The sequence below is a fragment of the Erigeron canadensis genome, chromosome 9, assembly GCF_010389155.1.
Source record: "Erigeron canadensis isolate Cc75 chromosome 9, C_canadensis_v1, whole genome shotgun sequence".
NCBI classification, from domain to species: domain Eukaryota; kingdom Viridiplantae; phylum Streptophyta; class Magnoliopsida; order Asterales; family Asteraceae; genus Erigeron; species Erigeron canadensis.
Window position 1 is genome coordinate 9,138,565 of NC_057769.1, and position 27,818 is coordinate 9,166,382.

Here is a 27,818-nt window from a genome sequence, read left to right on the forward strand (position 1 = left end):
ATCCGTTTCGATTGTCATTTATATATTACTTTGATGAGAGTAGCAAAATGCTATCATTACAATGACAGGGTGATCACCTTGGGGCCAAGGAGGACTTCATGAAATAATAGTTAGCAACCAATGTTTGATGCATGACATAATTTTCTGCTCATACCTGTTACTTAAAATTTACTTAACATTATTTCTTGCATTTTTTCTCATAGCTGTTACTTAAAGCATATAATACGTACATACAATCAAGAACGCTAATAGTTTTATTTGTTCAGACAATCCTAATAGATCTGTAGTTGTGAATTTCTGTTGATTGTTTGATTTTGTATTCCTGACAAGATTGAACATGGGTACAGGCTACTATTTACATACAAGGGTTGCATACAAGGTCATAACAGAAGCTCATAGCTTCAACTATAATCTTAAAGTCTTCAAAGAGTCTCTTTTGCTTTCCTTATCTGAATGCCTAAGAGAGTGGCTTTCTTTTTTGGTATATATATTAGTTTGACATAACTATGTTGTGTAATTTTATTGTAACCTCAAGGTATAGAACAGTTGTAGTTCCGACTTTCCATTGATGATATAATGGGCCAACTTAATGCTAAAAACCTATCTACGTAGCACAATTTGCTTAACTAGAACCATATATTGCAAAACATCCTTCAATTTTGGACATGTATTGCACATCAGCAAGATTATTTGAAGGAACTGCACATTCATTCCATTGCCATCACACACAATCATTCCACATGACTTCTCAATGTAAGATACAGCACGATCTGAAAAACATGCATCACATACGTTTTTCTCTGGTCGTGCATCGCACGGGGCTACACTCTAGTATAATATATATTTACGTGAGACTACATAAGTCCTATAACAATAATCTAATGTCAATGTTGGCTGGGTTCTCGGGTTTTTCCTCGGTTAGCCCGGCCCGGGCCGGGGGCATATTAACGATATGATATTATCTAATCCATTATCTTTATACTAAATAAAAGAAGATTGTTATGACATCACTAATTTATATAAATAGCTTATTTGTCATTTTTAAATTTATTCTTAAAGTTTAGTTCTTTTTAACTTTATTTATTTATGATGTCATAAAAACTTTCCTTTTAAAATTTATTGCATTTTTATTTTTGTTATTTAAGGATGTTTTTGTCATTTCAATAGTTATGCCATAATAGAATTTTAAATTATTCGCATACTAGCTTATCAACCCGGGTGTTACCCGGGCATTGTTATAATATTTTTTTTAATAATTTTAAAGCATATAATTGTTATTAACGTTAATTAACATAAAAATGATAAACTTGATGTAAAAACTCGTAAAGTTACAACTTATTTTATAAATAATAAAATATAAGAGTCTAGTGAACCATTCATGAAAATAAGTTTGAGACAATAGCTTGGATTTGAAATATACAATAGAGACATTAAGATAAAAATTTAAAAATTTGCAAAGATAACAAATTTAAAAACTTGCTTGCTAATTTTAAACAACTTGTAATTACCCATTAGAAATGATAATATTTATCTAAAAAATAAAGATTGATAATGTAAATATGACATCACAAAATAGTTTTTTTTTAAGATTGATTTTAAAAATTGATTGTGATAATCTATATAATTTTTTCTTATATAAACCAACTGGGTTTGATCAGTGGTTGAAGCTCATGTCCCTGGAAACAGAGGTCATGGGTTTGATCCTCATGCCCAGCAAAGCTGGAGGTCCTTTTCTATCTATGGTAGAACTTGGAAGCAGCCTCTTTACCTTTGGTAGGGGTAAAGCTGTCTACATATCAACCTCCCCCATACACCGTCGAAGACGGTATTGGGACCCAATACCCGTGGAAGACGGCATTGAGAGTTACTTACTTATTTAGGTGATATGATTGAAGTATTTTTCTTATTTAGCAAAAAGATAAAGATTGGAATCGTTAAACTTAAAATAGAGTTTCTTTTAACAATCATGGTATGACATTATTTATGAAAATTTAAAACACTTTTTTTAAATAGTCAGAAAATATTAAACATTAAAATAAAATAAATAAGTGATGTCATAATATTATTCTCTTGTATGGAAAGTATGCATTATAGAAAGCCTTGGTGGTGCCACATATATAAAAAATTTTAAATGATTACCTCATAACAATTTTATTTTATTTATATACTAGTTAATTAACCCGGCTTCAACCGGGCATACTAATATGTTCATCATTGAAATTACAAGAATATTAATCGGGCCTATTCCTAAATACCTATGTGATAACTTACGAAAACGTACATTTTTTAGGTTTTAATAATCAAAATGCATATAGCTATCTTCAAGTTTTTTTGTATCAAACATACTAATTGTGCGGAAACAACAAACATAAATATATTACTCATAACCTTTGAATAATATACTTTATGTTTCAAATAAATATATTTAGCTTATTAACCCGTATAATATGTAGACAACTTAAAAGTCTGTTATGATAAATTTATTTAGATAATAAAAATTTAAAAGATCATAAATAATAATAATAAGAAGAATAAAATAAAATTTAAAAAGGAAAGTATTTTATGACATCACAAATAAGTTTAAAAAAAAAGAACAAATCTCTAAGAAAAAATATAGAGATGACAAATAAATTATTTTTTAAAAACGTTTATGTCATAACAATCTTGTTTTATTTAATATAGAGATTATGCGGGTTAATAAGTTAATTATAAGGTATATTATTTCGAGGTTATGAGTACCGTTGGACTGCTGCAACTTCAATGACAAAGATACGTTTTTATAAAACTTTTATCAATATGCCCGGGTTGAACCCGAATTAATAAGCTAGTATCTTATTAGAATGCTACTCATAGCATAACTCAAATTTAGTATTGTTTCGTTATTTACTATTGTTCATTATTAGCTATATAAAGCCTTTTTTATGTCAATAATAATAAAAAAAAATCACAATCATGATAGCTTTAGACTTCATGTAAACCTAGTTATACAGTTTTTTAATAACCGGTTCTTATATAACGAATTGGTCATAAGTTCTAAATTAATGAAATAAATAAATAATTTTAACGAATTAAAATGTTAACTGTTGTCATTAGCGTGTATAAAAAGAACTGTACCTAAGATTCCATCCGTGAATTTTTATGATAAAAAGTACAACTACTTATGCAAGTTGGTGATGACTAGCCTAACTGTAATGACAATGCACAAGATTGAAGTGTTACCACAATCATTGTATAGCTTGCGACTCTCTCATTGTATTTCGAAAGAGTTTCTTGCTCTAACGATATCACGATCAGGATGCCTGGATAAAATGGAACATACTAGTCCACAAAGCGTCTTGCTCTTTCTTGATGTTCGTCAATTTGGAATTGCTCACCTAAACCAAAATGAGCCATTAACAACCAAACGATGGTAATGAGATCTCCGCCTTGGCTCAGTTGTGCCGCTTGCATCTTTGCATGCGAATGACTTGCACCATAACACAACAACTCAACCCAAACCTGGCTTATCATCAACCATTTATCCAAACTCATGTCTTCCTCTATCTTCATCACCTCTTTCGCCAAAAGAAAGCTGTAGACTAACAACGTATTGGTCACATCACCTCTCATATCCGTAACCCTTTTTTCATTCTGATCAAATATCTTCATACAAGCGTTTACATTCTCCCAATCAACATCAGCATTCCTGGATCCTTGCATTTGTTTTTGTACGTTATGAGATCTTTCATTCTTGAAAAAGCTTTTTGCATTAGCACACAAATCCCAGAACTGGATTTGCACAATACTTGTTACGGTTGTCATCATACTTGGTTTCATAATAAGAAGATACATCATGTAATCTGATAATAGCTTTGCAATCTCTCTATAATCCATGTTCGTGTAAACATGCCTCTTGGACTTGACCTCGTCATCTAGATCTTTACTATAGCATAGATCTGTGGCAATGTGCCACAAAAGGATACGTTGACCAAAGTCTCCATCTATGGTATATGGGAGTAAGTCGCGCCAACCTTCTTCAAAACGAAGCACCCTATCACCTCGCGATGAACTTATTTCCATAGCTGTCTCCAAGTCAACTGCAAGTCTTGATTTTTTCTTTAGTTCCTTGAAGATGAAGTCTCCCAGTTCCATGGTGAACCTTTTAGGTTTCACATACTTAAAGCTGTCCATAAAGTCACAAACCCCCAGTTTTTCGTAAATGAATTGCATCAGTCTCCAGCGTGGGTGTAGACAGTAATGGATAAGGTTGTATGCTGGAATGGAGTTAGACCATCTTCGTTTTAGCAACATGAATAGCCATCCACCTCTGTGGAGCTTACTCGTTTCGGTTTGGGCTTCAATGTTTGGGTTTCTATGGTTACCATTGATCTTCCTGATGAGAAATGCACTAACATTTCGTGTTGTTGTACACTTGTTTCCAGGCATAGACAGCTTATAAAGAGAAATGATGGTCTTGTTTGAATTAAGGAGCATCAACAGAGCAGCAATATCCAAAGCCATTGCACCATAAAGTAAACTGTAAGTAATCGTAACATCAGTCTTGCTTAATTTTGATTTGTTCATATCGAATAATATGATGGCTATTATTACCATCACAACGGAAACAACTCGCGTAATGAGTCCATAATAGCCATAGAGTACCACAGGAAGCTTTGTGAAGAGAGCTTCATAGAAAAGGTTCAGCTCAACCTCAACCACTTTGAAAGCATCTTTTCCTGTTAGACTTTGGAAGAATTTCTGGCTTGCGTTGGTTGTAGTCCGGGTAAAAACTAGATCAACCACCAGCCCTTTGAACATTTTGAAGTATTCATTAGCATAATGGAGTACCTCTGTGTTTGTCAAATACCTTTCTGTAATTGTGTTGTTCAGTTGCACCTCTTCTATTGAATGGTTGTCTTCCATCAGTCCGACATAGTTCATTCCTGGATCTACATTTGCAAGCATTGAACTTTTGAATTTCTTCTTACTTGCAAGATAAAATGCAACTGTTCTTTCAGAATATTTGATGGTCCCATTCATGATCATTAAAACTGTGGGAACCCATATCTTGCCATTTGGGAACGACCGAACAAAGACAATAATTGTTGCAACAAACTGGAACGCAAGACCAAAAGCATGACGGAGCCAAAGCTCATTATCCTCCAATGCAAATGCCGTAATGGTGTCTGGACCGCCAAGATGTAGCAAAAGAAACGGTGCCCAGAAGACAAGCAGGTGTTTTTCAACAGCAGTCTCATCATTGTCTTCTTTGCCAGAGAGGCAACCACGATTTCCTTGGCCTTTCGTGATGAGGCCAAGGGCAAAGGTAGACACCAAATCCGCAAACAAGTAGAATAACCACAGCAATGTAATTATCCACTTGCTTGATGTTCGTTTTCGAAATGGAGCAATAAAAATTAATGATGTCTGTAACAAAAGACTGAAGATGATTAAGCCCCGAAGATGCCATGTATCCCATATGTGCTTCCAATCCATAACTTGTGTTATCTGCTAAGAACTGGAAATGTTTGCTGTTAACAAATTATATAGAGAATTTGGGAAATTTTCATTGACTAGTGAAACTATATCATGAAATTATGTACATCATTACAACTAATAAGCTATGACATTTACATAATTAACCGACTAAAATACAATATTTACATATATATGCACCAATGCTCCTACCTATAAATGGAGGATGGGAATTTGACATCCCCAAGTTAGATAAAAACTACTGAGACGATAGTATCTTGGTCAGAACATCTTGAGTCGGTCTATAGGTAAGTTCAATCAACCCCTCAATGACTTATTCTCGTGTAAAATGACAATCAAGCTCAATGTGTTTGTGCGCTCATGGAAAACATGATTCCGAACAATGTGTAGTGCATGCTTATTATCACAATGAAGTGTGACAGGTTTTAAATCTGTGACGCCCAATTTTTCCTATAGTCTAAGCAACCATGTAAGTTCAGCAGCCGCATGGACCATCTTCCTAGGAGGGGCTGATTATACTAACACAAACTACTATTTTTTAGAAATTAAGAAAAATTCATATGGTTCAGGTATTAATAAATCTACGGTATCTAATCCCGTCTTTCAGAAAATATACGGGAAGTTTGTTCATATGGTCATTTATAAAGAAACAAATACACCCCAAACTAAAAACTGTCGATATAACAAAACATTAAGGTTGCGTTTGTTCATGTGCACGTTAACAAAGCCCAAACTTTAAATTTGTTTTAAACTCAGATTGAAATATTCATTCCATGTAAGCTAAAGAAGTCTGTAATACCCACAAAACAAATGTCGTTGTCCGCATATAAAATGGTTTACAAACTAATCATCGGGCGAAATAGACATGATACCTCTAATAGAATATATCTATAATAAAATAATTTACACTTTTTTCTTTTCCATCACAAATTTATATTTTTACCCAACTAGCTAATCAATCCGGGTTTAACCCGGGCTTTTTAACTAAAATTTTAAAAGAAAAAAAATCTTAAAAAGCGTATATAATTTTTGTTATTGATATATTATAACTCGGCTTGGAGATATTAAATTGATTAACACAAAAATTTATATATATTAGTACTTATTGCATTAATAAAACATAAAAAGATATTGGAATTTATAAATGTAGTTGCCGGAAAACTAAAAAAAGTGACCCTTTTTTGTAAAAAATATAACTTGGGCTCAGAATTTAGGGGTCGGGAATTTCGGAAGTCGGAGACACCATGGCTGCTAACCCGACGGGTCTACCCCGCCAAGATACGCCCCGGATCATCCGAGTCCCATTTTTACGAACATTTGTATCATCATCGCCCTTTTTTTCCGTCAACCTAAAAAACTGTTCAACGATATCATCATCGGCTACGAACTACTTTTTACGGCTACCTATTGCTTTAATGGAACAAAATTCGGCAACGCCGCCAAGGAAAAAATCCGGCAACGCTACCAGTAACACTACCAAGGAAAAAGCCGGCAATGTAAATAAATAAATATACATATATAAGCAGGAAGTCTAACCGGAAACCCAAAAAGGGTTCGCCAGAAAACATCCCGCAGTAGCAGAGCAACAGCAGCAAAGGGCTCACCAGAAAACCCAAAAAAGGGTTCGCTGGAGAACCGATGCAACATGCAGGAGCACATGAAAAAGCAACAGGAAGCAAATCGGAAAACCGGAAACCCCAAAAAGAGATCACCGGAAAACCGAAGGAACAAGTAAGAACATAGCAAACTACACCCCTGCAAAGCCAAACAAGGTTTTGGCCGTAAAAGTGAACGATTCTGACCGGCGACGACCGGAAACCCCAAAAAGGGGTTTCGGAACTCACCGGAAGGGTGATATATCACGTTAGGAGCATCAACAAGTTTTATCGGCACGTATTCCCGCAATAGAAGCCAAGAAAAACGTAGATCAAGCCTCAAAAATAAAATAAAACACTTAAAAATATTTAATGGGGTGTTTATTTTTAAAAAGCTTTTTGATCAAATATGACATCATAAATGGATAAAAACATTTTGAAGAAATTTGTAGACATGACACATTTATACATATTAGTACTTATTGCATTAATAAAACATAAAAAGACATTTATAATATTATATAAAAAAGAATTTACTTTGTTTCTAATAAAAGAATAAATTTGTTGACATCATAAATAAAATAAAACATTTAAAAATATTTAATGGGGTATTTATCTTTAAAAAGCTTTTTGATCAAATATGACATCATAAATGGATAAAAACATTTTGAAGAAATTTGTAGACATGACATATCATACTTATTTGCAAAAATAATTTAAAAATCAATCTTCCTTTATTATATATAAAGATAATAACTCTAATATAATAAATTAAAAATAATAGCTAACATATATATATATATATATATATATATATATATATAATACAATAATCGGCTAATATATATTCAATAGAATAATAGTTAATACATGTCTTAATAAATAAATAACTAATCGACCAATCATAGCTTTCAGTTTTTAAAGTTGGCTTTTGTTTTTATATTTGACTTAATTGGGACTTTTTTGTTTTTCATCACAAATTTACACTTTTTACCAAAATAATTCTAATATAATAAATAAAGAATAATAGCTAATATATATCTAATAGAATAATTTACAGTTTTCATCACAAATTTACACTTTTTAACCAATAATAATTCCACTATAGTAATTAAAAATAATAGCTAATATATATCTAATAAAATAATCGGCTAATATATATTGAATAGAATAATAGTTAATACATGACTTAATAGTCGGTTCTATTATATGAATATAAAGCTAATTATTTAAAATCAAATACAATTTAATGTAAATTTATTAAAATTTGAAAAGTAATTGTATTATTATACTTATTTTAAGTTTTTTATTAATTATGATGACACATATAAAAAAAAAATAAAACATGTAGAAATATTAACTTTATAAGAAATATAGATAACATTGTCATATTTTAATTGATATATTAATATGAATTAATATTATATTAATATTTTATTAATCAAACTAATTGTAATATTTTTGTTATTAGTAATTGTAATCAGATTATAATTAGGATAATCATTGTTTGTTATTATTAATTGGAATCAAGTATATTTTGTAATACAGATTCTTCTTATATAAACTAAACCTTACAAATAAAATCACAACATTGAAAACTCCACGAACCCTATAGCTATCAAAAATAAAATTGCTTTTTTATGACACCAATGAGAACTTGATTAATTGTGTAATCAAAATTAAGATATTGCTTCCATGTAAGAGTTTGTATAAAGCAAATCTTGCGATATCATCTAGCCTTTATAGAATTTATCATTGAGCATTTACATTTAAATATCTCAATTTACCAATTGATCATAGATCAACTAGTACCGCCACCATGTGACCACATGGGCCCTCAGATGAAAGTTGCAAGTCACATGTTCAAATCTTGTCAAAGGCAAGAGGAGAAACTATATTTAGTGATCCATGTGTGAGAATGATGAGTCACTTGGCATGAGTTCTATGCGCTATGCATTATGGGTACCAAGACTGTAAATGGGGTCAGAGGATTCCCACCTATTTACCTTTTTTAAATATCTCAATTTGTATTTTTTTTTTTTTTTGGTTCCATATACTAATACTTATATTGATGAGGTTATAAAACCCGTATATTTGACACGGGCTTAAAATCTAGTACTAGATTAAACTCATAAGTTGTGCAGAGTTGATTAAAAAACATAAATAAAAAAATACAATAATTGATAGTTACATTATTGTTCATAATTTAATATAATATAATATAATGTCAGATTACGACTGATGAGTACATTAAAATTATAATTTATGAAAATATAATACACGTAAAATACATTAAAATATAACTAATGAAACATACATAACTAATGAAACATAAATATTTATAAATCATAAAAAAAAAATTTATGATAGTATATTTTTTAAATATAATATAATAAACACTTTTCAAAAAAATAAACATAATATAACAAACAATCTCATTTAAAAAATATAATTATCATTTAATTAATAAAAAAATAGTATAGTATCTATCAATAAACTAAAACATGATTGTAACTTTCTTTAAACGAGACATGTCGCTGTATTAAAACAACAAGTGTCCTTTAGTCATTATTTTTTAAAAAGAATCTTTTTAAATTAATTAATAGAATCTTATTCAATCAATAAGCTAATTTTCCTTATTTTAATTCAACTATATATATATTAATAATTAAAGAGTTTTGTTAATGGCAGTCTTTAGGTTGTCAGTATTAATTAATTTGATTCATTAAAATTTATATTTTGTCTTGCGAAAATTCAAGGAGACGGTTATTGATATATAAAGTACTACTTTTTATGCATGTAATAAGCTCTTATTGACAACCCTTAGAGCTGTCATTATCATTTTTCATAATTAAATATAGAGATATGTAATCAGTTTATCTTTTGAACAACACTAAAATCGGATTATCTACCAACACAATTTGCGTTCCACTTTCCATGATTTCATGGTATCACCTAAACATTTCTGTATGTATATTGAGAGTCTATAATTATGTAAACCATCTATTAAGAAATACATGACAAACTTACACTAATAAAATAATTATTATATTTACATAAAATGTCATTGTCTTTTTTAGTGTCAACGTATTTTGTTTCTCTACATTTACACTTTATAATCATGAGCTATTTAGTACAAGATTCATTCACTTTTATATGATAAAAACGTTTATGACATGATATATGTATTAGGTTATAACTAGAGAAACCAAACAAATGCGATGATGATGCTAAAAATTATTTTAAATCGATTTTATAATCAATCCGTACATCGTACGGGTATTAATACTAGTAATGTGTATAAACATCTTTATACTCATATAGGAAATAGAAAAATAAATATTAATGATTATTTATATAGAGAAATTTTTTTTTAATTAATGATGATTAGGATTAATATAAATTACATGGATACACGCATCAACTTAAAATTAAAAAATTAATGGGAAAATGACAACTAATATATAATCTTACATGATATGTGAAATGTTAACTAAGCAAAAACATATCTAGATATGATCTTGACATATCATAAAATTTCTATAAATACTTTTAAAAAACAATCTTTTTTACTATATATAAAAATTATAACTTAATTACAAATAATAAAAAAATTAACAAATCTAAATATATGTCATTGTACAAGTGTCACGCAAAGTCACGCCATCTAAATCTCTTTTTAATTATTTTGAGCACAAAAAGTCATCATAATGGGCGATTTGATAAGTTCCCTTAATGGCTTAATGCCCAACCCAAACATGACCATCTAACTACGTAATCGTGTCAAAATCTTCAACTTAAACCCAAGCACGCTTAAACCCACTCAACCCAAACAGTCAAACACGATCCATGTTTCACGTTTAACAAAATGTGTCAAACAGGTCAGTCTATGTCACTATGTGTCAAAAACAGGTCTGCTCGTCGAAAAACATATTGTAGCTGTTAAAAAAAACATATTTGTAATAACCTGTTTAACTTCTAGCATACAAAAGTTTAACGTGTGTAAAAACAAAAGTAGATAATGCACTGCCAAATTTGTCAAAATTTTTAATTTAAACTCCCACTTATAACTTGTTTATCAAAAATTCTATTTTGTTTTAATGAGATCTATGTATGTAAACGGGTTGGCGGGTCAACCCATTTAATAAATGAAGAAAGCGTGTCAAACAGTCAACCCTTAAGAACCAAACTCATTTAGCCTCAACCCAAACCAACTTATCTCGGGCCGTATTAGCAAGTCGTGTCGATAATCGCCACCCCTAAAAAAATAAAATTCGTACAAAGGTCTTTCAACAAATCACATCTATAAATAGATAGATTTATTACATGTACACCAATTATGTGAAATATCAAGATAAATTTTCCAGCCAAAACACCACAATGCATTTTTAAAGTTGACTTAAAAGCACTACCAATAGGTTGGTTCGATACATAGCAAAACCTCTTTCCAATATATTTTTGTTTTATTCAACTTCAATACCCGACTAATATATGACAATACATATCTAGAACTCACCATTTTAAATAATAAATATTAAAACATGTGAGAGAAAAGAAAACAAAACACACCAAACCTTATGTATTCATCATCATAATTTTTCAATACATTCTCAAATACTAACCCAATACATAACACTTCCAATGATGTTCATCCATATTAGAATCCAATACATGACCATTGGTAGTGTTCTAATACCCTATGAACCCAAACATCATCGAGCGATATGCCCCCTCTTCTTTAGGAGAAGATCCGCCCCTAGTTAAATAACTGGACGCTAGCTAGTCTGCTTATATACATGAGACAAGTCACAAGTAGTGTGGAAAAGAAAGGTACCTGAATAAAATGAAGAATAAGAAGACAGTTGTTGGGGTTTCTGCAATGAACCAATGACTTCAAGAAGATGGTGTGATCAGGAAGATCAAGATTTGCAAACAAAACAGCATATATATACTATTAAGGACTTCAACTTTGAAGTGGACTTTTTCGAATACTAAAATAGGATGCTTTTCGTCTATATTTGTTTGTTTATGTACTTTTTTATATGTACTTTTGTCTCACTAGTTAGAATGGACAAAAAGATGATTGGTGCTTGTACATTTTTTAATTATCTTTTTCATATTTTCCCCCACTAATTGCACTCTTTGAAAAAAAAGCCCTTGTGTTATTATATTCTTGTTGTTAGGTGCTAGACCGAGTTAAATGAGGCTTTCAACTTAAAAGAAGATGTAATATTATGAGGTTTTCAATTAAATGAACTTCATTTTTAGTAATGGCAAATCTCAGGGACGGTAATTTTTAACATGACATGGCCATGACGAATATAAATTTTATGAGTTGGAACTAAATGAGTTTGGATCTTAAAGAACAGATGGGCACATCCAACATGTTCAATAAATAGGTCGAGTTTGAATTAGTCTCTCACGCCCATTTATTATATTATATTAAAATTTAATTTGTTTAGTATATGATCCGTAAGGTTTATATTTTCTTAAAAAGTATTGAGATACAAGTTATAATCTTAGTAATGTAGCTATGTAAGTTTTGATTTAGTGACTTAGAGTACACCTACTCTTACTAAATGCCATCCATGCTAAGGACTATCATTCACAAATTCATAGAAATAATACAGATAGTATATTGACCCTTATAAACTTACTTTACAAGTATGCCTTGGGGTATTAAATGGGTTTGGTTATTTGTGTTTTGGGTTGTTTGGATTTCAAAGAATTATAAATAAACCCATAACCAAACCAAACAAGATTCGGGTATTATGGGTTCGAGTTGTTTGAGTGAGGTTTTGAGTAACCTAAGTTAGATGTGATGTTGAGTTTGAAGCACATGAAACTTACAAAGGAAAGTTTGTTAGTTATAACACTATAATTTCAACTTCAAAAACATACAAAATGATAGGGCTAATTGGTTGTGAAGGTACTTTACTTCTCAACTTTTCCTATGTTAAGTATAAACCAAAAACTCTCTCTAATCTAATGCTAAACAATGTAATTTAATTTTAATTAGGGGATTGAGAATACCACTTATAATTGAAGCGGTTTTGTCCACCATGGCATGCCAATTCAGTATTCCACTACTCGGTCAACCTTATATATACTCAATTATTTTTAACAAAAAATAAGTAAACCCTAATTTTGTATATCCCCCAAATAATCCCAATCGCCCTTTCCCCCCTCACGAACCCAGAACCCCTAAACGACCCACCAAAACGATCAAGACAAATAATGAGTTCATCATCTTCAACTCGATCGAAGCATCAAACCCCTGTATGTTATTATCACTGTGGGTACAAAAAAATTTCCTCGCACTTCGTGGACTATGAAGAACCTAGGAAGGAGATTCCTTGCATGCCCGATTTTGGTAAGTTAATCCAACTAATATAACAAGTATATTTATGTTTGAATCTGGAAAATGAAAACGAAGCTGAATTTGAATATAAATTATATTTTCGGTTAGGATTCTAACAAAAAGTGTTGAATGTACAAATTCCTGGATGAATGCAAATGAATTTGCAAAGGATGAAAGAGAAGGATACAGTTGACATGGATGGAGAAACTGGAAATTCATAAAGAAAGGTTTTGAAGTTAATGGAAGGGGTCACCATTACCAAATCAAAAAACAAAATCTTTCACACAATTTATTTCTGCTTGTTACTAGTTGTGATGTTCTTGTGTATTGTCATTGGTGCCTTGGTGGCCTAGTATTGTAACGAATTTCATCAAGTGCAATGCCAACTTTTGTTAAACACATTGTCCATTTATTTTGTACTATTTTTTGATAAATTGCATGAACGATCAATCAAATATTTTGTTGACATTCTAGTATAACAAGTAGAAATACTGGTAGAACCATATTCATTTCACATTCCATACAAACAAAATAAGGCATATAAGCATGTGGGTTATCAGTTTTGCTGCCATATATGGTACATAGACCACCCTAAACATTCATGCTACATTTGTTTGTTAATACATACCAGATACATCCCATATTCAAGTTATTTCACCAAAAGTGTACACAATTATATTACATAATGGGATCAAAAGACATGGCTTCTAAGATGACCATGGGTTTAGACTTCAACTGCAGTTTCAATTGTGTTCCTTGGGCCTTCAACATGCTGAGACAACTTCTTCAGCAAAATCCTTTGGCTTGGTGGTCTGACTTTCAAGGGTAGTGGTTCCTTCTTCACAATGGTTCTTTTTGCAACAGATTTCTCCATCACTTCTAAAGTTGTTTGTTTTTTTGCCTTCTTGGTGTTGTCTGTTTGGTTTGGTTTACATATCCCTTCACTAGAAGTTTTGGCAACATTACTTGTGGTTACACCAGCTTGCTTCAGTGCATGACTTGCCTCATCTGCAGCTAACTTCTTGCTGACAACTTGAATTGCCCTGCTCCTTTGACCTTCCTTAGCACTTTTGGTTATAGCAGCTTCTTTCCTTGCCTGAAGTGCCTCTTCTGCTAACTGCTTTTTAACTAGTGCAATTGCCCTCATCTTCTAAGTCTCTTCTGCAATTGACAATGCACGGACCTGGATACCTTCAACTGTCCTCTTCTTTTGAGGATCCTGTGTACTTGAGCATGCATCAACTTTCAACAATCTTATCTTTGTTACACAAACACCTTCACTTGCAGCTTTTGTTGTCACACCTGCACTCTCACCTAGTGGATACTTGTTTTTTAATGCTTCTAATGCTTCATTTCTTTGAACCTCAACTACCTTCCTTCTCACAGCTTCCATTGCTTTCTGTTTCTTTTCCCAAGCTTCCATTGCACTAGGAGGTGCTACATCTTTGGGCCAAATGGGAACTGGGATACCATCACTTCCACCTATGAAGAACTCATTAGTTACTGGGTCAATACACAAACCAGCACCCCACCATTTTGGAAACCTATGAGGACCTATATATATATATATATATATATATATATATATATATATATATATATATATATTAAACACATCATTGATACTTATCAGTAACAATTTTTAAAGATTAAATATATACATACATTCAATATTAAATGAAGGCATTACCTTGTGTTTTCACTCTCTAGTAGCCAACACTAGTAACTCCCAAAGCATCACTTGCCTTCGTTATGGAAGATTGAGAGACAATGACAACATTATCTTGACACAAAGGAGTAATTTTGGGCTCTGCACTAGTCCCTTTATTTGGTGAAATGCCTTGTAAGATCTTACATTTTGTCCATTTCTGTTTGGGCAAAGTTGCCTTTCTCACAACGAATCTAGGTGGTGTGGCTTGGCTTTCTTGGGTGGTAATTGGGGTCGTTTGGGATTCCTCATTTGGTTTGTAGTGAATTTCTCTTTCAACACAGGGTGACCCTTGGTTATTCAATGACATAGTTGCCTCAAACCCACCTTGTCCTCCTACAGATACACTAGCCTAACCCCTTGATTGACTCCCAACTTGAATACTAGCTTCAGCTACTTGTTGGCCATTCAGACCACAGATGCAGACCCTCTAGTCTGTTTTTGATGAGGAGGTTGCCCATCTTTCGTTGGCCTTCCAGGCAGTTTTGATTCCTTTGGAGAGGCAATTGCTTCCTCATTCTTATAATATCTCTTGTTGTGTCCAGGCTGACCACATTTTTTACATGTCATGACAATGCCTCCTCTTGATAATCTGGTAAAATGCTGGCCTGGTTTCACTACTCCACCTTCATGTGTTGCTCTTCTCCTTTTTTTCTTTGGCCTACCTGGCATTACCTTAGGATGAGATGGTAATGGCTTCTTATGGTCATGAAGATTCCATTGTGACATGCCACTAACTGGCATAATGAAGGTGTTGTATGTTTCAATATACTTGTCCCTCTTGAACCAGCTAGGCACAAAATCTTCTAGAGGCCTACCTAATTTGAAAATGACTGCACATGCATGTGGACAAGGGATACTTGACAACACCCACATCCTGCAACTGCAATGTCTGTATGCATCATTAACCTTGAAAGACTCATTCAATTGCCTTACTTCTGATGCATTACCACCACAATGAAATGCTTTCCAGAATTTGTCAATCTATACTACCTAGTAAAGAGAATCCACCCTTTTTTATTTCTGTCTTTGAATAGTCTAAACTACCTTTGGACCTACCAAAATTAACCCCCAACTTTTTACACTCCAGTATACCCTCTTTCAATTTACACACTTCTACAGCTCCCCCCCCCCCCCTTTCAACTTTGAATAGTGTGTTTAGCTTTTGTAGTGTAGGGTCTCCTTTCTAAATAGAGACTTGTTCTTGGGGCACCTCTCCATCTTATGCATCTGCTGGTACTGCGCCGGAGCTAGTGTGACTTTTCTGTCTCAAAACAAACCTGACTTCTTAGAGACTTTCTTGACTCCCGTTTACTACCTATTTCTACTGCCTTATACCCCTCACATGCTTTCCTTACCCGTTGAAATTGGTTTTGGTTGTCTCAAACATCTATTTTCGATATATTATAGCAGTGTGTTGTTATTTGTAAAAGCCGCTGCAACGCGTGGGTTCCCCTTTAGTATATATATACATATATGGTTTACATGCTTATATATATACATAAGTATGAAATGGCAGTATATAATGGTAAAATACCTTTGTTGGTCCTTGACCCAATCCAGCTTTTGAACTATGGAAAGACTAATATCTGTTTTCCACCTATGGCACAACTCCCTCATGACAGCTTGCCTTTCTAGAATGATGACCCTTATAGCTTCACACAATGTGATGATTGGCTTGTTTCTAACAGTAAGTGTAAGTATAACTGAATTGAAGCACTCACTAAATCCATTCTCCACATTCTCACAAGCCCTATTCAACTTAAAGAAAACCCTACTCCAAGATCTTAGATTCTTCTCCATCAAGTATTGGTGAGCTTCAGGATTACAAGCCCTTATTTCTTTCATGACCCTTTCAAAGAGTTGTGGATAACTTGCCTTAGAGGCTTGCCAGAAAAGACTTCTAAAATGTACCCCACTAAACTTCTTTCTAAAAGACTCATATATGTGTCTTGCACATTGTTTGTGTTCAGCATAAGGCATTACAGTTTTGACAGCTTGAATTAACCCCTAAAAGAGTACAACACATTTTAAAGGAATATTAACTATATGTGTATATGTATACAAATCAAAACTATTAAATACTTAGTAAAATATGTATATGAGTATATTGCAGACATACCTTATGCTGATCAGACATAATTGTGATACCCACACCAGCTTCATATTCCAAGTCAGCTGCCAACAATTCCAGAAACCAGGTCCAGTTATCAATAGTTTCCACACTGACTAATGCCCATGCTACTAGATAGATGTGGTTGTTGCCATCTCTTCCGATTGCAGTCAACAGCTCACCAGTGTTAGGAATCTTAAGAAAACAACCATCAAAAGCAATGACCTTCCTACAACCTACCTTCCAACCTTGTTTTAACCCTTGTAAGCATATGTACATCCTGTCAAAGTATGCATTTTTATCTGGGTTCCTTGTCACTTGAAGATTCATAGTTGATCCTAGGTTTGAAGCCAACAACTCATCAGCATAAGACCTCAGCATACCATAGTGGGCTTCTATAGTATTTGTGTACTCATTAAGTGCATAGTTTTTTACTGCCCCACACTGCTTTGCAGAAACAAAACACTTATATTTCTTCATCATAAGATGAGCAATTTCACACAATTTCATACTTGGGTGTGCCCTTATCTTGTTGCCAAATTGTTTCCCAAGCCACTTAGTTTATCAAAGACCCAAACCTAAAGAGCCTGACACAAGTATGGTTATCAAGTAAAGAAGCAACTTAGAAAGAATTCTCATTATTCATCTTTCTAGCAAAACACCTCCATGGACACTTGGGCTCTTCACCCTTGATAATAGCTGGGTACATATATTGCTTCCTTTGTTCTCCCACAGTTGGGTCTTTCAGGCTAGGAGGTCTTTGCCCACATCTAGCAATGACCTTCTTCTGTGTACTTTTCTTATACCATATGCTAAACCCATTAGCTAAACCATATAAAGTCAAACACTCTTTAAAGTCCAAATAGCTGGGAAACTTTTCTCCCACTATTGGTTTCTTCTGCCTCAAAGGCATGGTAGGATTGTGAACTGGCCATTTCTCCAACTTTTCAACCATTTTGAATGGGTCTTGTAGGTCTTCATCTTCATCAGTCTTCATTTTTCTGAGTAATTCCTGTATGAACTCATCATGCTCAACAATTACATCATGATCTTCCATTTGTCTATCTGGCATGTTATAACCCCCCCCCCCCCCCCCAACACACACACACACAATTTTGGAAGTTTCTTCACTTTGGGAGACCTTTTAGCGTGAATTTTCCTTAGCCTAACCTCCCTCAATTCATCTTCACCCTCTGACAGAAAATCTACAGATGCCACCTTACTACTACTGTCACTTTATGAAACATATATATTCACCTTCAACTTGAAAATCACTATCATCACTGTCAATATCAGCAACCACTTGGTTGTTATCACATTCATCATCTGCCTGAACATCATCCATGTCAACTTCTTTGCCTTTCCCTTTATCTTGGAACAACCTTCTCACAACAGTATTGGACCCTTCATCCAATTTCATAAACTAGATTCAACATTGTTTGTTAAATCCTCAACTGCATCATCTACATCCCTATTTTCATCCTCTACAATAGCATCATCTACATCACCATGTAGAAACACATTACGTTTCCTATCGGCAGACTTAGACTTATTAGACTCACCCACTTCCCTCTCCACACTGTCTTCTATTTCTCCTGGGTTTATTACTTCTTTTGACTTTATAGCACAATACTGATTCATTTCATCATCCTCTATATGATTTAAGTAAATTTGTATCTTACCATAGTAGTAAGCCAAATCAAATAAACAGTGCAACTCGTAATCATCAGCTACCTTTATCAACCCACTTTCAAAATCATTTCCCGGAATTAAATAGTACAAACCGACAATTATTGACTTAGTTTGTTCTTCTAGATAATCACAAAACTCTTCAAGTGACGTAATCTTCCCAGTACATAACACTAAGTCTATTCCACTTACATACCTCAATGGACGATAATAAAATATCCCATCGAAATTAACATGGAACTCATACGCCCTAAAAGACATCCTAAAACGAAAAACAAGGAAAAATATGTATAAAATTATTAAAAAATAAATAAAATTTTTAAATATTTTTATATATGTAAAGACGTTGTTCTAACCAAAACCCCCCATAATTTTTACCCTATTTAGGTTAAAACATAAAAATCTAAGTTCAAAATTGGGGGTTTTAACTTCCTGATACACATAATAAACCTATATTCGATTAAACCCCCATGTTATAACTACCCATGAGAAACCCTAATTTTATTTCAAAAAGGAAGAAAATACGTACCAAGAACTAGATGATTCCAGTCAATCCATCGATTTAGGGTTAGGATCAAAAAATTAGGGCTTTTTTTTCAATATATCCAATGATGATATTGTACTTGCAGACAAAGTGTGTTTTGTGTGTGTTTGGCTTAAAGAAGTAAATAGGAGAAACCGAGAAAGTGATGTTTCAGAGATATATGTATATATATATATATATATAAAAGTATATGTATACAAAGTGATAAATATATAACATTTATTTTATATATATAATATTATTATACAAAAACGTGCCCTAAACTAGAATGGATTATCCCGCCAAATTTCAGTCAACAAGTCAATGGGGCAAATTGAGTACGTGGCAAGGTGACATGGTAGCCAAATTCAACGGTCAAACGAAAACACGTAAAAAAATAGTCAAACAAAACCGGATGGTGGTTTTGATACTCGAAATAGATCGCGTTTACACACACTCGGCTTAGATTAGACGGGGTTTTTGGTATTTAAGTATGGTACCTTTACAACCAATTAGCCCAAAAATGATACTCCGTATAGTTATAGATTAACAAATTGCTTATGCTCGTCTAACCATTTTCAACATCCCTAAGTTGGGTATAAATAAAAGTAAATAAAATCAAGCTGTAACATTGTCTTTGGTTATATCTGCCCAGAAACCACCTAGCCCTAGGAGGTTGGGACCCTTTAAGTTCGTCTTGGAAGAAATTTGAAGCACTTAAGTTTCTTTTTTTGGGCAAAGGGATTTACCCTGGTTAGAATGAAGCACTTGAGTTACAAAGTACTTAAAATGGCTACTAGCTACTAAGCAGTTTAGGCAGAACTCAGTTCTAGGTGAAGGAAGACTTAGTTATGTTTATAAGGGGTGGATCAATTAATACATCCATTGCTGTTAACAAATTGAAGGGGTGTGATCGTAAAAGGAAAAGGAATGGTTGGTAAGTATGGACAGTTAGATGATCTTTACTACGGAGTGTAAATTGAAAAAACTTATTCATGTTGCGAGTGAGTTGGTTCATTTTATAACATTGTTGCAGGCTATAATTAACTATTTAGGGGTGATAAATCATCTGAATCTAGTTATTTGGTTATTGCCAAGAAGATGACCACATAATCCTAGGCAGTCTGTATTCTGGAAAACCATCTTCTTGTCTTTTCACTTTTTAAAGTAAATCTTTTAAGCAGGAGATTCTTCCATTCAACCTCTCTCATGGGACTGAAGAACTATAATCACTCTTGGTGCTCCAAAGGGGACTGCTTACCTTCATAGCCTATATGTAAATGTGATATGTCGTGTGGTATCTTGATTGATTCAGTACATGCCTCAGATTCATGTATTTCAAGAAGACCTCATACAACACTCAATTAGCACTGTTAAAAGGTTTCCTATTAAAGCTCACTTGTATTTACTCACAGGGTTACAACTTACAACACTAGAGTTTCGAATTTTAGCTTAGCAAAGAATGGGTCAGTTGATAGGACAAGTCACGTCTCTACAGCAGTTATAGGCACCTATTGTTACACTGCTCCTGAATATACAGCCACGGGTAAGCTTAAGGTACAATTACTACAATACTTACGAATACCTTGCCCAGAGCAATTTCCCAGAACAATTTTGATTAAGTCTTGTTAACATGTGCATAAAAAGGTCAGGAAAGAACGATTATGGTTAACATGGGCAGAGCCAGGATATCATTATCGAAAAGGCAAAGTTAAAACAAAAACCTTAAACAGATTTTATGGGTCACTTCTGGGAAAGTACCTTAAACTACCTATTAATAATTACTCTTTTTACACAATAATGAAAGAAGTTGAGGGATCAGTCCACCCCTCCAACCGGCTAACCATAATGTCACATTGTCACTCAGCCCCTGATGGATAGTGTGCAGAGACTATAATTAAATTTTCAAGATACATAACGGTTAGTAAAATGTCATCATAAGATGGCTGAGCAGTGAACACTTAGGAGTTCATTTGGTCACAGAAAACATTTTCTAATATTCAATTTCAATTTTTTAAGAAAATGGGAAGGGTTTTTTATCTCTAGAAAACCCTTGAAAATTTTGAGAACGCGTTTAGTTACAAGTTTGAAAAACACATGGATTTTTCCATTTCTAAAGTAGAAAATATTTGGAAAACAATAAAAATGAGTTTTCCAATATGTAGTTATAAGTTGGAAAACAAGGTTTTCTCTTTTACATGAAAATTATTTTGGAAAAACCACATTTGATCGTATTTTCGTCTTCCATGTTTTCCTTAAAAATTTTCTAGAAAACACTCTACTTTTCCACAACTTAACGCACCCTAAAATTCTCCAAATAAGTCATGTGTCCACTTTCAACTTCGCTGGACCGTCCCAATGTACAAATCCATAATTGTGGAGGGCTGATGATTCCCAAGGTTTGGGTCTTTTCAGAAAGACAGAAACTTTTTGCAATAACTGACCCTATTGTGAAAATCTGGTAGGAATGAATTCTTCAGTCTCAGGTGATCAAATACTTTTTGAAATAATGTTTCTTGTAAAGGTCATACTTAACCAGCAAACAAGGGATCATGCAAATCATAGACCCACGTATAGATGGGCAGTATACATTACCTGAAAAAATTGAAGCTGCCAGGCTTGTGAGGAAACTCCTCTCAGGAGGATCCAAACACGGGCCGACAGCTGACGAGGTAGTAAAATCATTGGAGATGTTTCAAGACTTGCAAAATACCGCAGAAACTGCATGAAGATGATAAATTCTGGAAAACAATGATAGCAAGATTGTTTTGGCATTAGCCTCTATCAGCAATAGTGTTCAAAATGGCAGATAATATAGAAGATAGGAGTGGCTATGATGTACTAGAGATGTCTATTTTTATATTGAGTAAAATGGAACTATTGGTGTGACCTAGTTGTATAAAAGAACAGTGTTTAAATACAAAAGATAGACGATATGAAATATTATATATCATATTGATGGAAAATTAGAAAAGCAAACAAACAAAGATATTGGCTTATAAATTTGAATATGGACTGGTATTAATTCTGCAAATGGTTCAAAGCATAGCTCATATTTCTAAATTAGCTCATCTAAAGTAAAACAAGATGGTTTAGATTGCACTTGATTGGTCAGCAATTGCACAAAATCCAGAAAGAAAAGCAGTCATTACAGCAACCTGCTTCCAGTTCCGGGTTCCAGCACCAATGGCCGCCCCTGCAACTCCACCTGCAACTAGCGCATTCACCTGTTTGCAAAAAAACACTTCATTAACACAACAATGCTATATAATCATACTTCAGCTATATATCATATTCTAATAACAACGGAATGTAATGTGCAAATATGGTATGTAGCTAACCCAGTCACTCTTTTTGCGGTATCTTTGAACCCCACATCGTGTGAATGAAAAAATTCCGGCAAAGAGTCCTACACATGTCACAAAGAAGAAAAAGGTAAGAAATTACACAATTATAAAAGAACAACTTGACGCTCTATAAATATATGTATCCATGAACTTACCACATTGGAATCCATATTTACCAACGGTCTTGGCCTACAAACAAGATAAGACGGGAAAACATTAATGAATTAGAAACATACAATACAGACTATACAGTTATGCCACCGTGTAGTCTTTGGGTTGCTGGTAGTAGTTGCTACTTCCTACTCATAGTATAATTAATTCGGCGCCACACAGTGTCAGTTTGACAACTTATTGATGTTTAACTAGTTTTGTAAGTTGTAACGCCCCCCAAAGCCCAAAGCAATGGACTACTTGGATATCCTACCAGTTCAACGATAAACCATAAATGAAGTAGTATTAAGTATGGTCCCACTATATTAGAGCTATATAAGAGACCCAAATTTCTTTACAAGTACTAATGTGGAACGGGTTGTTACAAGTTTACATGCCAAAATTCAGGTGAATGCTAGATTACAAAGAAACTTACCACGAAAGAAGCGCGATCAATGCCGGTTAGCCCTATATCATATGATTAGGATAATAAAAAAGTTAAACATCCATTCCTAAAATTAAAAAGTAAAATAAGAATAAATTGTATTTGGGAAACAAGTAGTAGTAGTTAAACCTAGTTTTTTGGCATCATAGGAACCAGCACATGATCCCCAAATTAATCCCCCCTGCAATTTCACAGATTTTAATTCTGATTAGTTTTTAGAGTGTCATAAATAATATAATAAATTTAATGGGAAAGGAAAAACGAGATAAAAATGCATATATACAGTTCCGACACTAATGATGGATTCGACGGCGATGGAAGAACAAGGAACGTCGTTATAAAATTCTGTTTCCATCTTTCTATTTTCCTTTTTTCTTGTTCTATCTTTGCGCGATTTTGGCCAAAAGTTCACTCGCCATTTGTAATACTTGCAAGTTTAACCCTCCTACTATTTGCTTAATTCTATTTTTATAACTCTCGTTTCAATTATTATTCATCTTGTATTGAGGGAAGACAAAGGCTTATCCATGTAATCGTTTCTGATATTTGTTTTTTTTTTTTACCACTCCAAAATGAATTATCGAACGAAGTTTAAAGATAAGACGTTTTGTAATGCTTATGAACCTTGAAATGTATTGCTAGAGCATGTTGTTGGTGCATTTCTAAATGTCGGTGGCTTTGCAATTCACTAAAATTAATAGGCTTTTTAATAAACTTGCAAGTTCTGCAGCTGAGTTTGTGTATTTGCGAGGTTTGGAACTTGGATGTAAGTTTCAGGACTCACAAAATCCAACAACTTGCAAGTCTTGTAAGCCCAACCCACCAATTTCTAATTTTGTTAAACAAATGTTTTTGTTTAAGGTTTTATCTTGAAAGTTTTAGTATAAACAGGAAATTGTCCATATGTTATACGAGGTTGAGCTCACCTCGAACTCTCCTAGAGTCCTAGATGTATGCTTATTTGGTGAATGTAATCTGTGCCAAATAATGATAAAAACGAGTCTTACATCTACGTTTTATCTTTTATATCTGTTGCATATGTATGTATTTGTGTATGTATATGTATTTGCAAATGCATATCTATGGCAAAGATCTTGAATGTATCCGTCCAATTGTTTTCAAAAACATGTAACATGATTATGGTTCAAATGGAATTTAATAGTTACATAAAGCAGATTAACAAAATAATATTTTAATTCCAAATTTGACCTGCCCAAAACCGAAAAATAATACGCCCAACATAACAACTAAATCCTAATGCTTCATTCTTGAGTTTTGTTTTCCATAAGAAAAGAAAGGGAAAGGGAAGAATATTTATCTTTTTGCATTCTTGAGTTTTTTTTCCAAAAGAAAAGAAAGTGTAGGGAAAGAAAAATCAGGTGGTGGAAGGCGGGTTGCAGGTTTCCGGTGGTGGTCGTAAGTGGTGGTTGCATAATCAAAAACCTAATTTCCATCCTGTCACTAAAACAAATCAATACAACCCTAATTTTCAACCTGTCACTAAACCCTAAAAGCCAGTCGCCATGGCCTCCGTGGTGTGTCGCCTGAGAGCAGCAGTCCGATCAGGACAAATCAGCCGCCGGATGTACGGATCTACGGCTCAGCTGTAGTACGATTACGAAGAGGAATATATTCACTACAATAGCCAATCAGAAATGGAGGATTCTTTAGGCGGCAGGTGGTGGAAGGGGTGGTTCATCAGCGGCAGGTGGTTGAAGGGGTGATGGACATGGCGGGTTCATCACGTTTAGCTATTTTTATCCTTTAATTTCCTTTCAATTCGAGAATGCCTTTTTTTAATCTAGTTTTCTACTCCGTATCATTTCCTCTTCTATCCAGTCTTCCCCTTTTTTTTCTTTTAAAAAAATCTTGAGAATGCACTGTAAAAAAAATTTCAAATCCTAAAATGTAAGATTCAGAAATTATACATCAGTTTATCAAAAAAAATTTAAAAAAGATTATGTGAGTCCTAAATTACTAATGGGCCAAGTGAATTCTCCACAGCCCAACGCCCAAATTAAAAAACCCTACAAACGTTAGTTCATCACTCGACAGTTGTCAGGTCAGCTCCCTCCATTCTTCAATCAAACCCTAGTAAGGTACCTACCTCCATTACTTTACTTTGTTTTTTTTATTTTAATTTTAGTTTAATTATAAGTCCTATTGGGGTTCCTAATAATAATTACGAGTATTATACTTTCAGATAATAGTAAGAGAAAATAGAAATCTGAAAAATGGGTAGAGGAGTAGTGAAAGGTGGAAACAATAAGAAGAAATTGGCAACATTCGTTATAGATTGTGGGAAGCCAGTTGAAGATAAAATCATGGAAATTGCTTCTCTCGAGAAGTTTCTTCAAGAACGTATTAAAGTCGGTGGCAAAGCCGGTAATCTCGGTGATTCTGTTTCTATTTCTCGTGAGAAAAACAAAATCTCCGTTACTGCCGACAGTAGTTTTTCGAAAAGGTAAAACCCAAATTTCATGCCCACTTTTATTGCATATAATAATTATCTGTATTACTATAATACTATATATATAGTTTGGTTTTGATTTGTTTTTATATGTAACACATTTGAGGCTAATTCGGGGCAACCTAATATAGCTATTTCGGTAATGTCGGTAATAGAGAGAATTTGAAATTATGATATGATTGTTACCAATTTAGTGTGAATGATAGAGGCATTGTCATTAGAATGTGAAATGAGTTAGGCGGTGATGGAGTGTACATCCGTTTAGTCGATGACATGTTGGACTTAAATAATTGTAGTCAATGGGACAGATCGGACACAAGTAACATCCACACAAAACTTATTTTCCGTAACAAAACAGGTTTCCTGATTTGTGCTTGAATCGAGTACATAACTTCTTGAATTATTCCAAACTTTAAAGTGATATCCATATAAACCGTCCATATAGGGTCGAATAATTACTTTAGAAAAATTATCAAATGGTTCATTCATATAGCCGGCTGTTGAGCTTTTCATCATTCTTACTCACAATTTCCCCAACAATTATAGCATCGGACTCTTGCTCAACTATATTTTAGTCTAAAAATAGGGATTATTGTTAGGCATCTTGACTTAAAAACACATTTAGATAAAACAGATTGTGAGCAATGTCTTCTCTTGATTATAGATTTATTTGTTGTAACTTAAATTTGAAATTTCCATTTCCTAAAGCTTATACTTACAGATCCAAAGATGAGATAGCCATGAAACTAAAGGCATGTGAACCAAGATAGCTAAAAGGATGCCATTCGATTGTACACATATCCACAAGTAATATCTTTATATGCTTATATTTATAGAAAGCTTGCACTGTTATAGAAAAACCAAATTCATTATTGGTCATCTGTTGATTTGGCGATTTGCTCAATGAGCTTACGGATTTAGTGTTTTAGGTTCATATATTGAATGGATGCTTTTCGTTTGAATCTCGACCTCTACAAATGCAGTGAAGATAACTGGTTCCGTTTGTTTTCAGGTATCTTAAATACCTTACAAAGAAGTACTTGAAGAAGCACAACGTCAGGGACTGGCTTCGTGTGATCGCTTCCAACAAAGACCACAATGTTTATGAGCTACGCTACTTCAACATTGCTGAAAACGAAGGTGAAGAGGAAGATTGAACGGAAATCTCATTTAACGTACCTTTTTATCAGCTTTTCCTTTATCAAACCAATTGAGATTGTTTTGGGGTAGAGTTCTGAGTTTTACTACCATTTTAATTTTGTTTATTTACTAGAGTTACCTGAATCGATCCTCAGAATGTGAAAGCTTTCTTAGATTTTGTTTTTAAGTAATACTCGTACATGAGTTGTTCGGCTGGATCCATATCTTGTTTCAAGCTTTTTGGTATCATACTTCGTTAGGGGTTTTATAGAAGCATCAAGGTTTATTAGTAGCTACGGCACTTCATAAGGTCGTTGTCCCATAGGTACCCAATGTGATCCATGTACCAAAAGTTGTATTCAAATCCCGCCAGGGACACAGGTTGATTGGTATATTGGTGCTTAACTATATCCTCTCATCTTGGTTTGCTGTAACAAGTAAATAAGATGCCTTCATCCAGAATTGCCCTAGTACGTATAAACTCCTCTTGTCACGAGGATTCGTTGCCACCAAAATGAAATCGTTTCGAAGCCCTTAACTGAAGCCAGGGCCTTGCCTAAGGGGCAAGGGTGTAGCCAAGTTTGTGGCAAATTGGCAAGTTTTGGTTAAATTCTAGCGAATAGGAGAAAGACATGTGTATATGCCAAAAACTTGCAAAATCTTGCCAAAACTAGCCAAATTGTATGATATAGTTTCAGTTTTTTTTATTTTTTTGCCAATTTACCAATATGCCAATTTGTTGCCAAAAACATTCAATTTCACTAGAAAACAAAAAAAAAGGTCTCCAAAGTTCTCTAGCATC

General features: G+C 33.5%; 3 protein-coding genes across 4 annotated transcripts; 1 reads left to right on the plus strand and 2 right to left on the minus strand.

The window, feature by feature from the left end:
• Positions 1-3,318: 3,318 nt before the first annotated feature.
• On the minus strand, positions 3,319-5,475 carry LOC122583149. The gene has a single exon (XM_043755578.1). It carries the CDS (start codon positions 5,473-5,475, stop codon positions 3,319-3,321), a length of 2,157 nt encoding a protein of 718 aa, XP_043611513.1.
• Positions 5,476-22,382: 16,907 nt separating this feature from the next.
• Positions 22,383-23,840, minus strand: LOC122582819 (outer envelope pore protein 16-4, chloroplastic). The gene is made up of 6 exons (XM_043755253.1): positions 23,690-23,840; positions 23,536-23,587; positions 23,398-23,429; positions 22,967-23,000; positions 22,806-22,873; positions 22,383-22,691 (listed from the first exon to the last, which is right to left on the minus strand). Exons 1-6 carry the CDS (start codon positions 23,759-23,761, stop codon positions 22,557-22,559), a joined length of 393 nt encoding a protein of 130 aa, XP_043611188.1. The 5' UTR covers positions 23,762-23,840; the 3' UTR covers positions 22,383-22,556.
• Positions 23,841-25,400: 1,560 nt separating this feature from the next.
• LOC122581998 (60S ribosomal protein L22-3-like) lies at positions 25,401-27,286 on the plus strand. Of its 2 annotated transcripts, none has more exons than XM_043754334.1 (3): positions 25,401-25,505; positions 25,610-25,870; positions 26,889-27,286. In XM_043754334.1, the coding sequence occupies exons 2-3, from the start codon at positions 25,641-25,643 to the stop codon at positions 27,031-27,033; spliced, it is 375 nt and encodes a 124-aa protein (XP_043610269.1). In that variant the 5' UTR covers positions 25,401-25,505; positions 25,610-25,640; the 3' UTR covers positions 27,034-27,286. The 2 variants fall into 2 exon arrangements, with proteins under 2 accessions (XP_043610269.1, XP_043610270.1); XM_043754335.1 differs by having other exon boundaries at positions 25,414-25,500.
• The last annotated feature ends 532 nt before the right edge of the window (positions 27,287-27,818 follow it).

What these genes read in the sequence shown, in the direction of transcription:
- LOC122581998 (XM_043754334.1), top strand. Translation starts at nt 25,641, where the DNA reads ATGGGTAGAGGAGTAGTGAAAGGTGGAAACAATAAGAAGAAATTGGCA. An exon ending in GACAGTAGTTTTTCGAAAAG is followed by an intron (nt 25,871 to 26,888) that starts GTAAAACCCAAA and finishes GTTTGTTTTCAG; the next exon opens with GTATCTTAAATACCTTACAA.
- LOC122583149 (XM_043755578.1), bottom strand. Translation starts at nt 5,475, where the DNA reads ATGGATTGGAAGCACATATGGGATACATGGCATCTTCGGGGCTTAATC.
- LOC122582819 (XM_043755253.1), bottom strand. Translation starts at nt 23,761, where the DNA reads ATGGAAACAGAATTTTATAACGACGTTCCTTGTTCTTCCATCGCCGTC. An exon ending in CCATCATTAGTGTCGGAACT is followed by an intron (nt 23,588 to 23,689) that starts GTATATATGCAT and finishes GTGAAATTGCAG; the next exon opens with GGGGGATTAATTTGGGGATC. An exon ending in ACCGCAAAAAGAGTGACTGG is followed by an intron (nt 22,692 to 22,805) that starts GTTAGCTACATA and finishes TTTTGCAAACAG; the next exon opens with GTGAATGCGCTAGTTGCAGG.